This window comes from Haemaphysalis longicornis, unplaced genomic scaffold (assembly GCF_048455015.1).
Source record: "Haemaphysalis longicornis isolate Haplotype H1 unplaced genomic scaffold, Haemaphysalis longicornis Haplotype H1 scaffold_10, whole genome shotgun sequence".
Lineage (NCBI taxonomy): Eukaryota > Metazoa > Arthropoda > Arachnida > Ixodida > Ixodidae > Haemaphysalis > Haemaphysalis longicornis.
Genome location: NW_027526204.1, coordinates 53,222,761 through 53,239,058, shown reverse-complemented (window position 1 = coordinate 53,239,058; position 16,298 = coordinate 53,222,761). Strand labels below are relative to the sequence as shown.

General features: G+C 47.4%; 1 protein-coding gene across 2 annotated transcripts in view; it reads right to left on the bottom strand.

The window, feature by feature from the left end:
- LOC144158527 (uncharacterized) overlaps positions 1 to 16,298 on the bottom strand; it is a 41,796-nt gene that overhangs the window by 2,016 nt on the left and 23,482 nt on the right. The window contains exons 3-6 of one of the 2 annotated variants that reach the window (XM_077689443.1): positions 7,901 to 8,053; positions 7,780 to 7,836; positions 5,878 to 5,986; positions 4,473 to 4,761 (exon numbers count right to left, since the gene is read on the bottom strand). In XM_077689443.1, the coding sequence (XP_077545569.1) occupies positions 4,488 to 4,761; positions 5,878 to 5,986; positions 7,780 to 7,836; positions 7,901 to 8,053 (593 nt within the window). In that variant the 3' untranslated portion in view covers positions 4,473 to 4,487. Of the gene's footprint in view, positions 1 to 4,472; positions 4,762 to 5,877; positions 5,987 to 7,779; positions 7,837 to 7,900; positions 8,054 to 16,298 lie in introns of those variants that run through there. The other variant, XM_077689442.1, reaches the window with a different exon arrangement.

Below are 16,298 nucleotides of genomic sequence, written 5' to 3'. Positions count from 1 at the left end.
GGCTAATTTTGCGGTAACAAAAGACACACTATGTGTAACTGATTTCTGCAGGTAAAAGCACAAGAAACAAATACCCACCTTACTTCAGTAAGTGTGGCCGTTCAGATAGTTCGCGATATGAATTTTGAATGCGAGCACTTTTTGCAACCTCGAGAGATTTGTATTGATTTTATTGTCCTCATTGATATGCCAGGTTTTTCCAAATTTTAATGTGACGAAGCCTGTGGCAGCAAAATTAGAAGAAACTTGCACAAACAACAATTTCTCATTTATATAGCAATGTTTCAGGCAAAAGTGTTTCTCGTGTGAGCGTCTTGGGCTCCCAATGCAGCGCTAACAGATGTCTCACAAAATACGTTGGCATCAGAGCTAATGGGCAAACAAAACACATGGTCGCTCACAGTACTAGAATGCTTGTTTGGACATGACAGCTTTCTCTAATTTGCAGTTTCCTTTTTTCACTGCTGGCATGCAATCCGACTATGTTTGTTTCATCCAGTTCTTGCTGCTGGGTCCCTCCAACTGCAACCACGATGTCCTCATCAAAGAGGTTGGCAATAACTTAGGCATTGCTGCCGGATTTCATGAAAAATATCAGTGCACACAAACATGCTGGCTGGAACGGCACCAAAAAAGGACAACAAGCAAAACGTGTCGCCCATGCACGTGCCATTCTAATCGTTACAAGTTTCCGAAACTTCGTTCTCTGCCACCACTAAGCGTACCTTCAAGAACCAGTTGGCTGCAGTCTCCTTGTTCGAGTCATTCGAGGTGCCTGTCACCTATTGAATGGCCCCCAGCACATGAACCATAAGCTTGGAGCCCATGCAGAGGTTAAGCAAAAGCCTCTTAACCAGTCGCCTCCTGTGGCTGACCCTAAATGACTTAATGGTTGAGTGGCAGCCCTGGTGGAGTGGTTACAGCTTTGCTGTCATATTCAGCGGAAGAACTTGACCTCGGTGCGTTTTACCTTGCGGGCGACGTAATGGGCCCAGCAGTTGTCAATAAGAGGGAAAATGCAATGCCCTGACTAGCCCAATTCAAGGTTCCATGCTTGCAGCCATTCCACAAATAGCTGACAGATTATCCACATTTTCTTATTGAAGCCAAAGCAGACTGGGAGTCCCCTGGAGTCTTCGAAGCACCATGGTGACTTTGCTTTCACGATCACAACAGGCTTGTGCTTTCACGACACATCCATATTTGCTGCAAGTAGGATGCTCACCGGATCTTTGCTCGTTCTCTCCCGTGACACATGCTGCCCCAGACATCGAGCATTCTGGCAATATTTCCCAAAACAGCCACCTCGTCGGCATTCAAATTGCCTGTGAAGAAAACTTCGCACTGATTTTTGGTGACTCCTGCAAGATCCACTGCTACATCTCCTGGCTGCGCAAGCTTCGCATTCGCTGTGACAACTATGCTGTGATGGTTGTTGAATCTTTCCAGCCACTCAGCGCTGTCAGTGGAGTTGTCTTCGCCATGTGCACCAGAAAACCATTTGGGCTTCACCATTAACCTGAGGGCATTCACTCGAATGTTTTTAACAGGACACACAAAAACCATGCATAGAGGGCTTTTTCTATTTTGTCATCAGCAGGACCAAGCACTCTCAACATTCCTTGCTCAGCTACTTATTGTGCCTAGTTTTTGAACAGCATACTCAAAGTGCTCCACAAAATGCCAAGTCCTGTGCCATCGATGACTTCTCACCCACCTGAACAAACTGAATGGCTTTCAGCTTTGCTGCCAAGTTTAGATTATTCCTTTCCTTGGTGCTGTTTGCATTAGCGGCAACCACTGCTTCCACATCAGCCCACCATGAAAGCACACGTTTTTGTGTGATTGGATGGTGGGCTGATGATGCATGCATAACTTAAAGGGACACTGAAGTGAATTTGTCAAGCTCCCGTTTTTGCTTGCACTGCGTAGACTGGCTCAAATTAGCACACTTTTCATCGTTTATCCTGTTGACAAATCGGTAATTATTTTACAAAGCGCGAAAGAAGAAAAACTACCATGCGCGGTTTGCGGCGGCCGCACCAACTAAAGCTGTGACGTTAGGAGGAGCGGGCACCGTGACTGGACGATGCCCAAAGTGAGCAACCAAACAAGTTTCGGTTTCGATTTCGGTTCTGTAAAACACAACCGGTGGCGTTGTTGGATGGGCATTCTCAATAACTCAGTAATCACCGTACCGCGCTTCTGCCATGTTGTCATCTGTAAAAATGCACAGCGTCCTACGCAGTGCATGGACGCCCTCCGCGTACCCGCAGACGCCCAAATGTCATGCGCTTTTCCCCCATATTTGGAGCTTGCCTCCCTCCTGCCTGTATCGTAAAAAGCATGTTTGCACCAGGCCAAGGGTCTGTTCATTCTGGCCTGTGCCCACTGCCTGCAAGAGTTGGTGCTTATGGCAACCGCACGCCAACGAGAACTCGCTAGCGCGCCAGTGCCAGCCTGCGCGCGTTTTGTGAACTAGTTCGTGGAGCCATGAACGTTGCGGCCCAAAAAAAGGTGAACTCAATATAGAAAACATCGGCGAAAAACGAAAAAGTTAACTTACAAAAAAAAAAAGCACGTACCCGCCGGGATTCGAACTCGCGACTTGCAAAACAATTGCGACGTCATACCAAGCGCTCCAGCCAACTCAGCCACGGGGCGGGCTCGGCTGGCCCTGGTAATATAAGGTATATATTGTATAACCACTTTACACTTTTATTTACTTTCGGCATTTCAAGCAGCTTAGGTGACTATTTGTTGTTTTGCGCTCGTGCAGTAAGCATCCCCCAAGTTTCCACAATATATCACGTCTAGCAATTGCATTTCTTAGACAGAAAAGCGTTCGCAGATGCGTAGTCGTGCTGCTGACCGCTGTGCTTGTTCGCCCAGCGCAAAAAAGTGCTTCCCGCACCCTAGTTTTACGCTGTATGGTAAAAATATCAGTTGATTTTATTTCCTTAGTACCTATATTGACTTCGCTGACTCTTCTCACGCCTTCAAGAGGCCTTATATTTTCCTACTGGCGTACCATGCAGTCAGCGAAGCGTCGCATGTGCGCTTGTGCAGCGCTTGTATGAAGCGACCTTGACTTGGAGCTAGATACAGTGTACAAACTAACCAAGTAAAGAAAGGCACATTCTTCCATTCACAAACGTGTCCTGGCTTCGTTTCAACTGAGCGAACGAATTGCGACGACCCGTCGGCGGCCAGCTGACGAAATGCTGGGCTGACTGACTGTCTGAAAGCCGGGGAGCCGTGCAGTAGTGCACCCAATTGCGAGCTCGGCTCCTCTCGACGTCACACGAAAACGCCACAGAAAATGGGCGAGCGTAAAGAGAGGAGAACAGCATTTTCGAATTAATTTTTCTACTAAATAAAAATCGCGTAAACGCGCCCAGAGTGGTCGAAACATGGCCTGGGGACTCCGGACTACAATTTGCGCTAGTAATCCCGCAATGTTTACATATCACTTCAGTGTCCCTTTAATAATGCTAGAAGCACACTGCACCATTTGTTCCAGCGATTTTTGTTCCAGTATCAGATAATGCATTAAAAGTAAAGCAGAAGGCCTTGGCCCTGCTTGACAGCCTGAATTTAGTGTCGCTAGCTGGTCAAGTGAAGAAAGAAAAAAGGTTGCTACTTGAAGCCTTTTTTTCCGCAAACCCACAATTAGGAATACCGTTCCGCACTATTGTCTCCGAGGCTGGGGCGTGGCAGGGGGCTGTTGCCTCGTTCCTTCAAAAGCACCTGTCGTCGCTGTGTTTCCACGACCCCTTTTTGGTGTGCAACTCTGAGGCAATTGCCTGGTTCCTGAAGGAACGAAGGATGGGAGGTTTCAAGGCTATTAGCCTCGACATGGTAGATCTTTATTACTCCTTACCGCATGATAAGTTGCTTAAAACAGTTAAGTCATGCATACAGGATGATAGTGATAAAATTCGGTTTAGGAATGACTGCGAGGTTTCTGTCGAATCCTTTTTAGAACTCCTGTCGATGTACTTGAAGGCCACTGTTGTAGCCTGGGGAGATAAACAACTAATCCAGCGTAACGGTGTTTGTATTGGTTCCAAGATAGCTCCTGTCTTAAGTAACATTTTTCTTGCCGCTGTAGACAGAGAGGTGCAAAGTGCCTTGCGGGGGGTGGTTGAAGTGGTCTTTCGTTTTGTTGATGACTATATGGTGTTTCTGCCGGGGACCATGGTTAGCCAACGTGGTATGGATGTGTTAAAGGTTTTCACTGAAAACGGAGGAGGTCTACAGTTCACCCTGGAATTACCTAGCAATGATGAACTCCAGTTTCCTGACTTACGACTTTGCTTTAAGTCAGATCATGTGTGTTTCCTGTATAAGGCAAGGTCAAAAAAACCACAGCTGAATTACAATTCAGGACACTCGAAGCTCATAAAGAACGGAATAGCCTTATCCTGCTTACGGGCGTCATTGACACGTTCCTGTTCTGATTCAGTCTGTGAGGCTTTTCATGGTCAGGTTTCTAGGCTTAAAGAGGCACGTTTTCCTGGCACCACACTCAGGATGACGGCAGATAAACTGGTAAGGCTGCTAAAAAAGCAGGGAGGTGCTGAAGAGGCTGGATCCTCAAGAGAAAGGAGCAAAAAGTTTGCTGTTTTGCCCAACGTACATAGGATGTCGCACGGGCTGAAAAAGGCAGCAGCACGGTTTGGGGTGGACGTAGTGTTTTCTTCTCCGGTTAAATTAAATAGCGTTTGTCCAGCCGTCCAGCGGCATGCTGAAGATGAGCTGGGAAAGAAGAAATGTGCATGTGTAGTAAATCATGTATCACCCTTTGTACCGTGCTCTGTGGCTGTTGTTTACAAGATTCCTTTATCTAGCGGAAAAGTGTATGTTGGTCAGACAGGTCGCTGCTTAAACGTTCGATTATTGGAGCATCGCAACAAGCTTAAAAAAGATGATTACGCACATCTGGCCGAACATTGCCGCACGTGTAAGCACCATTGCTATCCGCTTTTCCGCGAGACTGATATCCTGTTTAAGCATAAAGACAGGCGTACTAGAGAGTTGACGGAATCATACTACATCAGAAAGTGGGGGAGTGATTGTATCAGTGAAACATCAGTTGTCCTGCACGAAAAAGAATTTGGTTATTTGGAGCGGTCGTCGCGATAAGGTGTTCCATTGTTAAGAAAGGTGCATTGTCAACAGTGGAGTGTTTTGGTCGTGATAGGATGTCATTGGCTGGTGTTGACACGTGGCGTGGTGGGGGAGGAGGATTCTGTGTATGTATAAGTAGTTACGTCTTTTCCAATAAATCGAGTTGAAAGTCAGCGCTAGTCCTGCCCACTTCTTTCTTATTGTGTCCCTGTTAGTTCGCGCTGTTCCCCCAAGATACAGTTCCTGCTGTCTAACGGGCCACTGCGTTCACGTTCAAACATTTGTGCCACGACCGACTCACACTCGCTCGTAGGTGTGCGCGGAAACTGGGGCTGAATTGCAGAAAAGGTTGTCACACTCATGAGCGGAATAATGACTTTTCGCGTAAACAATGCTATCGCAGTACAACTGACTATCAAATCACTCGCACACGCCTTGCACGGAAACACAAGGTCATGTCGCGGCCCGCGGCCTGCCTGGCCGCCATGAAGGCATGGAGGAGAAAAGGGGTGCTTGATCTGCGGGCCGTGCGCACAATGTTGCCTTGGCAACAGACGCTTGGCCACAGATATGGCGGCACATTCGCATGGTTGCCTGCATGCATTCCACGCCATTGAATACCGGCTATATCTAGATTTTACTCTACCAGCATGTGAAAGAGCCAAATAAACCTATTCACTGCTTCGTCTAATCGTCTATTAAGCCTCACAGTCACAGTATTGCAATCATCATCATCTGACTCACGCTGTGTGGGTAGGCTGTGGATGGCAGTGACAGGTGCAATTCGCTTCCCCTTCTTTCACAAACTGAGATTTCTTGTCCACACCACCCTGGACACTGGCCACCTCCAGATCTGAAAAGTGATGGCAAAGAAGATAGTAGCCAAAAGCAACAACTGTTAAACTAATAACCCTGTCACATGAGCACTTTTAATCTGGATTGAAGCAAAGTGTGATTGACTTTTCAAGCACAATCGATGCAACGCCGCTGCTACACGGCACATTCTGATCCTGATCGATAAGTTGCACCGCTCGCAGTCATGTACACCAGATGGCGCTAAAAATGTACTTGAATGCCGGCACTGGGAACTTTGACTGGTTGCAGTTATAGGGAACTATGTAAATGTTACTGCACACTCATTTGGGTAAAGTTATTTGATACAATTTGTGGCATTAGTTGAAGTTGTCACCTTCTGTGCCATTACTCAGCGGGGACGATAGTACCACCACTTTCGTCCAATCGTGTTTGTAAACCTCCACCGTGCTTGAAAAACCAGGATTGAGGTGGAGTGGGATTGTGCTTAATCGCGATTGAAACTGCCGTGTAGCAGCACTCGATCCAGATTCAGCTTGATCCGGATCGACTCAGTCCCGATTGAAAGTGCCCGTGTGACAGGGGTATAAATTCTAGTCCGGCTCTATTCTTAGACACACTTAAATACCTAGCTGAAAGGCATTACTAAGACCGCAAAAATCCTTGTTATATTTTAAACAACTGAGCATTTACAACTCTTCCAACTCGATTCTAGCCCCGAAGGACATTGCTTTCATCAGACAATTTGGCTGACAATTACCACTATCCCTAACATTATGTTTGAGCACAGAGCAAACTGCAGTTTTCTCGGTGATAGCGCATAGCTGCTGCTTCGGCGTCGTGCACGTCTAAATTCAGGCATTGGTGGTGTTGAACTTCTGCTCAAACAGCACTGCCCAAGCAGCAGCTCTACTTAAGCAGCAGCACTGCACATGCTACTCTAGCGATATGTCATAGCCCATTGCCGTCAAGGAGCACATCTTGCACTGCCAAGGCGAGATGTGCCACCCACCCTCTCACATTTTCGCCATACTTTCGCCCTCTGCTTTCCTGCCTGATGCATCTTTGGTGTCGCCCTCAATCTCTCAGTTACGAGGCCGACAGCAATGGGCGATGCAACACTACAGGAGCGGGTGCTTAAGGACTGCGCTCTAAAACTAATCACTAACACTGCCAAGCTTGAAAACAGGCCACTACACAGCAGCAGCAGAGACGTTATTGGTGAAGCACCAAAGCAGTGTCCAGTGCATCAAATCCGTGGTGGCATTCAAGCAGTGCAGCCAAATGGAACCACTGTCACCACTATGATTAAGCAATGACATTTAGGCAAACGATTAGGTAATCACGAATGGGGAGGCACATCAGGCCTCACTGTCGTGCTTCCTCATCTCGGTCTATGTTCTGTACGGCCTCAGCAGTGCAACTATTCTAGTCTAAGTTCCACAGGTTTCAAGTTTAACGCAATGTACCCTGTATGGATTGCAAGACTGCTGGATGGTTATGGTCAATTTTGAAAACCTGAAGTCCCATAAAGTGTGCAAGAACCTTATGCATGGCCATCTTTCTACCTAGGCTCAAAACAATTCTTTGGTCCATCAATCATGTGTGCACACCTCTAGAAGTGCATCACAATGGCTTAGGTATTGAACCACTGAGGATTGCTTACCGATCATGCATGTGGCTTGTGCATGTGAACACATATGGCATGCTTGGTGCAATCTCAATTTTACGCATGAACAAATATCCTCATAGGTTCAGAATACAACCACTTTCAGTGATGAGCAAAATTCTAAAAATGGTTCACAATACCATAGAAAACTTGTAAATTCTAACCTGGTAATTCTGTCTGGCAACTTGTGCTGATGAGGAACCAAAGGGCACACTGTGTGGCTGAAATGAAAATCCTTCTCGGTAAAGCATACAGACAAGCTGTGAAATGGAACAGGGGCATTACCTGTGGTACCAGTGGAAATGGAAGCCTGTGTCTTTTGATTGCAGGGTACATGCCCGCTGTGAGCTACGTCCATTGGTGTTGCAATGACAACGTTCCTGGGCACCGACGACGTTAGTGCACCTGCCAGGCATCCAAGGTGCCGTACATTTTTTTCTGAAAGCAAAAAACAAACAGCAGTTAAAAATTAAACAATGACATCAAAAGGCAAGAGAACCAGCAGCAAGAAGACCACCAGCTTTACTCAAGGGAGGATTTTTTATACACTGCTTAGATGCAGAAAGCTTGCGTGAGTTGGTGCTGGATGACTCCGAACTGAAACCAGCACCTATTTTTTACAGAAAGCAAGCAATGACCATGGTGGTGTGGTCGTCCCATCTTGATATGGTTGCCCCTCGTGTGTTTTCAAAACCTGTGCTGCTTTCATTCCCTAGTCATAACTACAAATTGGGCAGATGGCTCCAAACTGTGCAACCAGGCAAATAGTTTGATTGATTGATTGATTGTAGGGTTTTAACGCACCGACGCAGCGCAGACGATTAGGCGTGCCGTAGTGGAGGGATCCAAATTAATTTTGACCACCTGGGGATCTTTAATGTGCGCCGAAATCTCGTACACAGGGGTTTTTGCTTTTCGCCTCCATCACAAGAGCGGCCGCTGCAGCCGCAAAGCGAACCTGCGACCTCGTGCTCAGCAGCGCAACGCCTTAGCCATGAAGCCACCGTGGCGGGTAGACAAATAGTTTAACAGAATAATTTTCCCGCGTAAGGTTTGCGCTGACCATAGGACAAAGTTTAGAGAGATTTTGAAGATTTTAAGGATGTGAAAAGACAAAACTATAGGAATGTTGGCAAAATTTTAGTTCCCCGCACGACTTTGTAAAGACCATTGTTTACACTGGTTCCACAGCAGCAATATTGGCTGGTTCAACAGCAGCCATCTAAGCTTTGTTTGGCTGCTTAACAGAAAAGGTTAGTCATAAATAGGTAATCTGTTTCTTCACCGTCTTATGACAAATAGTATGCTGCCTCAAGCAGTACCGGGTTTTCTGGAGTTTTGTCTTCGTTTGTATTCTCTCTAGCTCTAGATCAGCTGCTTTTCCGTTTGAATAATAAGAATAATAAGAATAATAGATCTTCGTCTGGCTACATAAAGTCTTTCTCTCTCCATTTGCCAGTCCGCGCTCATCCTCGATTGCTGGTTTAGGTGTGGACGGATTGGGGGTGGCGGGAGGGAACATGCCCATACCGCAGGGCTTAATGCCGTAACCAATGCCGTACCCGTTGTGGTGGTGGGAGATTTAAACGTGGGAGTCTCATGGCTCAAAAGTCAATGCGTTCTGTCAGCTGTCCTCCGCAATCGAGCAATTTGGGTCTGGGTTGGTCTGCTGCACAAACAATGAGATGCCTATGACTGGGCAGCGAAACAGGCACCCATGTGTGCATCTGCTAGAATAAAGGTCCAAGCCCTCAAGGTGTTAACTCGCTATGTGACAGACGCAGTTTTTTTTTGTTCACTTGCAGAAGAAAAGATTGAAAACTAAAGAAGCATCAGCCCAAACAGAAGTGTGAATGGGCGCAAAAACAACGGAAAGCCGCTGCCGCCACCGTTGCCGCCTGAAGGTCTAGCTGGTCAAGTAGCCACAAATCCTTCCCAGATTAACAGCAACTGGCCCGCTGGAACGCCGATGTGGGCCAACCCACTTGTTCAGCTTAAAGGGCTTTTAAAGCGACATGTTCCACAGTGTTTCACACTTCTAAGCACCCGCTCATGATCGGTTGCAGTTTACGCGTGCACAGATTGGGAGTGGAGGGAGGGGGCAGGCACGTGCAGCTGAAGGTTTAATGCCCTTACTGATGACATGCCCATTGTGTTGGCGTAAGGTTCAGACTTGGCCGTCAAACAGCCCAATGTCATCGGTCCGGTGTCCTCAGTGGTACAATGATTGGGTTGGCATGTTACACGATGCGGGAGGGAAGTAGACAGCTCTACATTTGTCCACTAGGGTAAAGTTGGGTCTTTCCAAATTTAATTCACGTACGAAGTATGCTCAGTCGAAAATTACACACAAACGTGTTTTCTTTATTCACTTTGTGGAGGGCGTGTGGCTTCGCATGTCATCCGTTTTCACTGAGTGAAAGAACACTAATAAATTTTTCTCTGTTGTCCTACCCTTCATTTTTTCTCCTACACTCATGACAGCAGCCATTGCAGTATTTAGGAAATTCGGTTTTTGAAGTGTGAGCTTGTTACGGTTTCCACCTGCCTGGTTTTCGACCAGGCAGGTGGTCGTTTTTTACCCAGAGGAAAAGACATAAGGGTTACCGTTTAATTGTGCGTGGGGTCGTTCAGTGTGCTATGACTCATGAATATTAAATTCAAATACAAGATTGTCACTAACAAAAATTTTCCAGCCCAACATGAACACATTTTTTAAAGCAAAAAGCTTTCTTATAGAAACCGACGGCATTCTGTCAAAAAAATACCACACTCCCCATAGACCGGTTGGTCAACCAAAAAGCTCTGGGCGCACAGCACATGCGTGAAACCAGGCTTCCATTGGGTCAAAACGGTTACTTGAAAATCATGAAAACGAAATGGTTCTAGAGAAGACAATGTACACATCGATCATGAAGAAGAAATACAATAGTAAATAGTATACTTTTATCTCACAAACCACGCATAGTTATACATTTACATCATTCGTAGAAGCGTTTATTTAGTGCATGAGAAATTGTCGCATGGGTTCGTTCTGTTTGCGATTTCAGCCTTTGAAGGTTTGACGATAGATTGAATGCACTTTCTGCAAACGTTAAACACGCTTTTAGCTTTCGCACTTCTCTCAACTCTAAAATTTGAAAGACGAATCTTTCTTGGGCTACTTAAATGCAAAATATTCGTCCGTCTACCTGTAACTTGAATCAGCCATCAGGCCTAAATGAAACAGAAGCTGCACAGTCGTTTTGTATACCCAAAGTCAAGTCTAATCGTGTAAGTCCGGTCGAAATGTTCATACTAGTCAACACTGCTGAACAAGAACAAAATGTTATGCAAATATGAGGCACAAAATCAATACATAAATGACATTTCTTGTATTCCTTCACAGGTGCTTGATTTTTGCGATACCAAATGAAATACTACATCCACTACAGAGAGAAGAAATTCACTCCATTTCCTGTTGTCGCTTAACAACATGTTGTTGTTTGCGACACTATAGCTCCTGGCAGCATTTTAAAGGGACCCTGCAACACTCTTTAAGCAGTGCAAGTAAACCTGCGCGACGCTTAGCTTACACTACCAGAAATACCTGCGCCAAATATTACACGTGCACATGAAGCGGTGAGCACGCAAATTGCTGTGAAAGACGCGGAACAACCAACTGCGCTCTCTTCAGTTCTCCTCATTATGCACCCCTGGCATGGCCTAAACGACGTCACTGAGGCCATGGCTGTCTGATCGGCTGTCACTGGTAAGTGTCGTGGCTAATTTCTCAGATTTCCTGCAACGATATGCTGTCGCCAGTGCTGTGTGCGAACCTCTTCTATGCATGAACCAGTAGGCACAGTTTTGCAGTTTCGTTTGTGCTCTGAGTGCGTGCGGAGTTTGAGTGATGAGCTTAATACTTTCCTTTCAACCAGACCACTCGACAACCAACGTTTATTGCTTCAGAAACGCCCTACCAGCCGGAGCGCGTGCTTGCGAGCAGGCACCCATGCCTGCTTCTTTGTGGCACCAGACCGGAAATAGACCCCTCCACGTTGCGGAGAAAACTCCCCAGCTTGTGATATACCGAAGGCCGTGGAACAGAACGCCGCCGAGCCACCCACCTTACCTGGAGGGAGCACAATTATACGCAATTTCCCATCGCGCGTAGTTTCGGTAATAGTGAACAAATTTTCACAATTCTTGTGGGAGGAGATTGCTGGGACAATAGACTTTAACCCACAATACATTTCCTAGTAGTCGATGGTACGTGTTGCCGGGCCCCTTTAAGGAATGAAACGGCAACAGTAACGAAGGGTTCCACTGGATAGGTTCCACCTTCTACTTGGAACGCATGTGGAGTTGGGCAACGTGGTTCTATAAACGTTGGAGCTGGGTGCCTCGATTCATACATGTCTCCGCCATATGGCAGCGCTGGCACCGAGGCAACCGGCGTGGAGCAGTGGAACGCAGTAAATATAAACTGACTTGAGCAAACCTCTAGGGTGTTTGTCTTGGGAGGAGCGAGATGGGAGAGAAACAGCACGAGCAGTGAGCGGGAAAGAGAAGGGAGGCCTTTACTTGGCAGGGGCGCCAGACGACTATCATCTCGCCGACATTTTCAAAAGAGGGAGCAGATTCTTTATGAACATTTTTTATAAAGGCAATTTTTTTCAAATGGGAAAGCAGGCCGTTGACTGCGTTTCTCCTTGGAGTATATGAACACTATCTGGAAACATTTTTTGAAAAAGAGGGGGGAAAAGCTCACTAGTGTCACTAGATAAGATACAGAGTACCGTCACTGAGGCACGTGCGTGGGCAATGGCAACCATTTTGGTGTTCATCAGTGTTGCCAGATTGCCACTTCTGTGGCCCCACCGCTAACTTTGACAAGGTTCTTTGTAAGCAACGCTGCGTAAGACACAGCGAAACGGCATCTTCAGACACACTTCTGCCGCTGAAATGGTGTGAAGCACAGTATCCTTGATTCGCGTTAAAGGAGCCATGAAGAGAAAATGCAAGTTGGTTTTATTCGAAAGATTTCGTGTTTTATAGTGCCCCCAGCGCTTGTCCGGATACAAACGGTGCTTTATTCACTGAGAAATTAACCAATTTAGGTTAAAATTTCGATTTTCCCGCTCAATCGTGCGTTTTCGTGGTCCCAAATGACATCACAGGAACCGACCGCTCTGCAGCCTAGAGTACCTTCATTCACGCATCCGCCGTACAGGGTAGAGACACGTATACGCTGGCGCCGCCATTTTCGGTTGCTCGCTCGCCGCCGAAGCAAGTGATTGTGTCAAAACCGCGCTAAAATTATCGCCGCAACGCGGTTTACTGAAGAATCATATTGTCTGTTTCGCGTTGCTAGGTATCGTGGGAAACGAAAAGAATAACGCGTTGAGCCCGTTGGCCCAATTGCAGCGGCACGGGACCGTTCAAAGGTTGTCGCCACCCTGTACAGCGGTGTTGGTTTGTTCCCGCGTTTCTTTACGTTCCGTAACCTAGATGGCGCCACCATACCGTTGCAAGCGTTTGGTTTGTTTTTGCCCGCATTTAAACCTGGCTTGTTTTTGTTCTGGGAGAAAATATTCATTCCCTGAAACAGTGCTCGCTCGACAAATGGGGTCACGTAAGACATCGTTGCTTGCGTCAATCGGCCAGTGTCGTCTGAGACAACCCCAAGCCCCGTAGTGCTGTGCAGCTAAACCAAGCACGCTGTGCGCAGTACGAACAGCAGAACGCATCAGTACTTCTATGTTTACATGTGCTTTCGTAACTTCCACTGTTTGTCCCATCATTCTTATTGCTTTGTAAAGAATGTGCCCTAAATTTAAGCGCAAATCGCTCGTTCGTCTAGTTTGTAAGCTCTACCTAATTTGCGTCTGCTTCTGCCAGCCTCCGCCAATCGCAGAGTTTAGCTCATGTGACATCATAGGTTCTGTTGCGGGAAATGAGCTGGTGGGTCGCATGACCATTCCCGTTTTTCCTAATTATGTAGCTTATTTGAGCGAAGTTTACGTTAAAAGTGGTGTCAGTATGATTCTAACGAGACAATCTTTTGAATGAACCAAACTTGTGTTTTCTCTTCATGGTTCCTTTAAGAACGACACCAGTTGCCCACAGCATCAGAGGAGGGAGGACTATACCAGAGTTGACCGACTAAAACGCTTAAACAAAATGGTGGGGCCCATGAACCATTGCAGTGTAAACAAATGTCTGGCGATGCGAACTGGCCAACAATCGCGGCGGCAGCTCGAAACAATAAAAGAAAAGAGTGCCAATACTCTGTATTCTTTATCCAGTGACACTAGGCCCACTAAAGTTGTAGCAGTATGAGAAAACAACCCTACAGACAGAAAATGAACTTCATTAAAGGTCCTGAGGAACACCACCGCCGTTCAGGGCGGCAGGCCGCTCCCACATAGGGACTCGGCCTCCCCGCCGCGTCGTGGGCCCTGTGGACGGCCCTTAGCTGGTGTAGTGGATTGGGGCTCTCCAAGTCGGAGTGCCACTCTTCCCCCGTTATGCGTTGAGGGCCCCGAAGTGAGGGACACCGCCAGAGCATGTGATCCAAATTGCTACGTTCGCCACAATCCGGGCAGTCCGGTTCAAAAGTGTCCATGTAGAAGCTGAGAGTGGATAAGACCTGGTCTGCAACATTCGGAGCGTGGCTGCCTGCGGCCTGGAAAGTTTCTTGTGCGGAAGAGGAAACATTCGCCTGCCCAGCTTCTAGAGCTGAATAGTCTCGTTGAATGCGAATAAAGTGTCTCTGGAAACCTCCCAACCAATCCCCGAGGAACCGCCTCTGTCCGACCCGGCGTGGTGGGTTATCTCACACGCGTTGGTGTGGGCGACCTCGTTGAGGTTAGTTAAACAGGACAAGTGTGACCCTAGGTGAGTGGGAAACAAGGTGATGGTGTGTGAGGAAATGACCTTATTTCCTAGGATGCGAGCTCCCTCGACCGAAACGGAACCTGACGCAAAGGCCCTAACGGCCACTCGGGAATCGGTGTAAATTCGATGCCGGCTGTCGTCAAGTAAAGCAAGGGCCACCACGGCCAGCTCAGCTCTAGCCGGGGTGGTGTTCCTGAAAGACACAGAATTGAGCACTGTGCCACTGTGATCCACCATAACTGCCGAGAAGTTTGCCGATCGGCCGTACTGCGCGGCGTCCGCAAATAACGCGGAGTGCGGGTCATCGCAAACTTGTTTTAGTAGGGCCTCGCCTCTGGCCCTTTGCCTGCCTGCATTGTGCTGCGGGTGCACGTTGCGGGGAAACGGGGAGATAGTTATAGCAGCTGTCTGCTCCTTAGTAAGGCCAACCTTGCACTCCTCTTCTAGGGATGGATTACAGCCCAGAACCGCCAGAATCTCCCTGCCAGCGGGCGAAGACGACAACCTGGCAGTCTGAGCCTGGCTCTGCTGGTCACATTTGTTTTACCCTTCCAAGTTTCCTGCAGGCAGAAAAAATAAAAAAATCCATAAGAAAAGCATACATTTTTGTTTCTTTAAAAATACCACATGCCAAAATAACAAGCATGTGTCTTGTCTCACTTCTGCAAAATTAGGCTTTTTAAGCCGGAGCTTGCCTCTGGTGTTGGCTGTGTCAAGGTTACGTCCCTAGAAAACATGTCATGGAGAAACACGGACTGGAGAAACACGGACTGGGCACCATGGCCACTTTAAAAGAAATATTGTGAGAGAATTTCTCCACTCCTGGCACATAAAAAGGCACCATAGATTTAAAAGCAACCCATCTTCATTCGTACAATGGCAAGCATCTTTGCTTAAAGGGGAAATGACATAGAGCAATGTTTGGGAGCAACGTGACAGGCGTAACTCAGTAGTTTACAGCGGTCTACTGGTGCGGGTGACAGCGAGCAGCTGTAACTCACACTGCGTAACACACTGCTGCCGAGCCCCTCTGTTGCTGTCCCTTGCGTCTTGCTGGCCACAAGCAGCGCACAAGCGAGCGACAGCGATGGAGGGGCCGTAAACAGTGTGAGTGACAGCTACTCGCTGTCACCCGCACCAGTAGACCGCTGTAAACTACTGAGTTACGCCTGTCACGTTGCTCCCAAACAGCGCTCCATGTGATGTCACCTAACCCTTAATCAGTCATAAGCCTCCCCCTTCCCCCCCCCCTGGATTTTCATTCTGTCTTGTTCACCGCTATGTCCTGCCGCCTTTTCTTTCTCCCCCCTTCCTTTCTCTTGTGCGCACTTTATGCTGTAGTTGGGTCCCAGGCTGGGTACGCAAGCCTCATTCGTATAGGGACCTGGCAGCTGAATGTGTGGAGCCACCACTCGACTCTCACCTTGTTAGTGGAATGAGCCGGTGCACTGGACTACGCAGCCTTCCATTGTTTTTGCTGTTTGCTTCGGTGCTTTTAATGTTTAAGGGGTGTTGTGGGCGAATATGTGTGGTAAAACGGAGTGTAGAGATGGGTTGGGTTGTTAGATGCACTAACGGTTACGTAAACTTGTCGGACGCATCTAAGTTTGGGCATGGGCTGCATTGACATGGGCGCTTCTTACACAGCTCTATGCTTGGCTCCACCCAATCCGAGTCCGAATAAAACCATTAGTACTAGAATTCCATTCTTCTTAAATGCACAAATGGCAACGTAAACTCGCTTTACGCTTGGAAGGTTGGGTATGGGCTGCACTGACATGATCACTCTGCACCTGGCTTC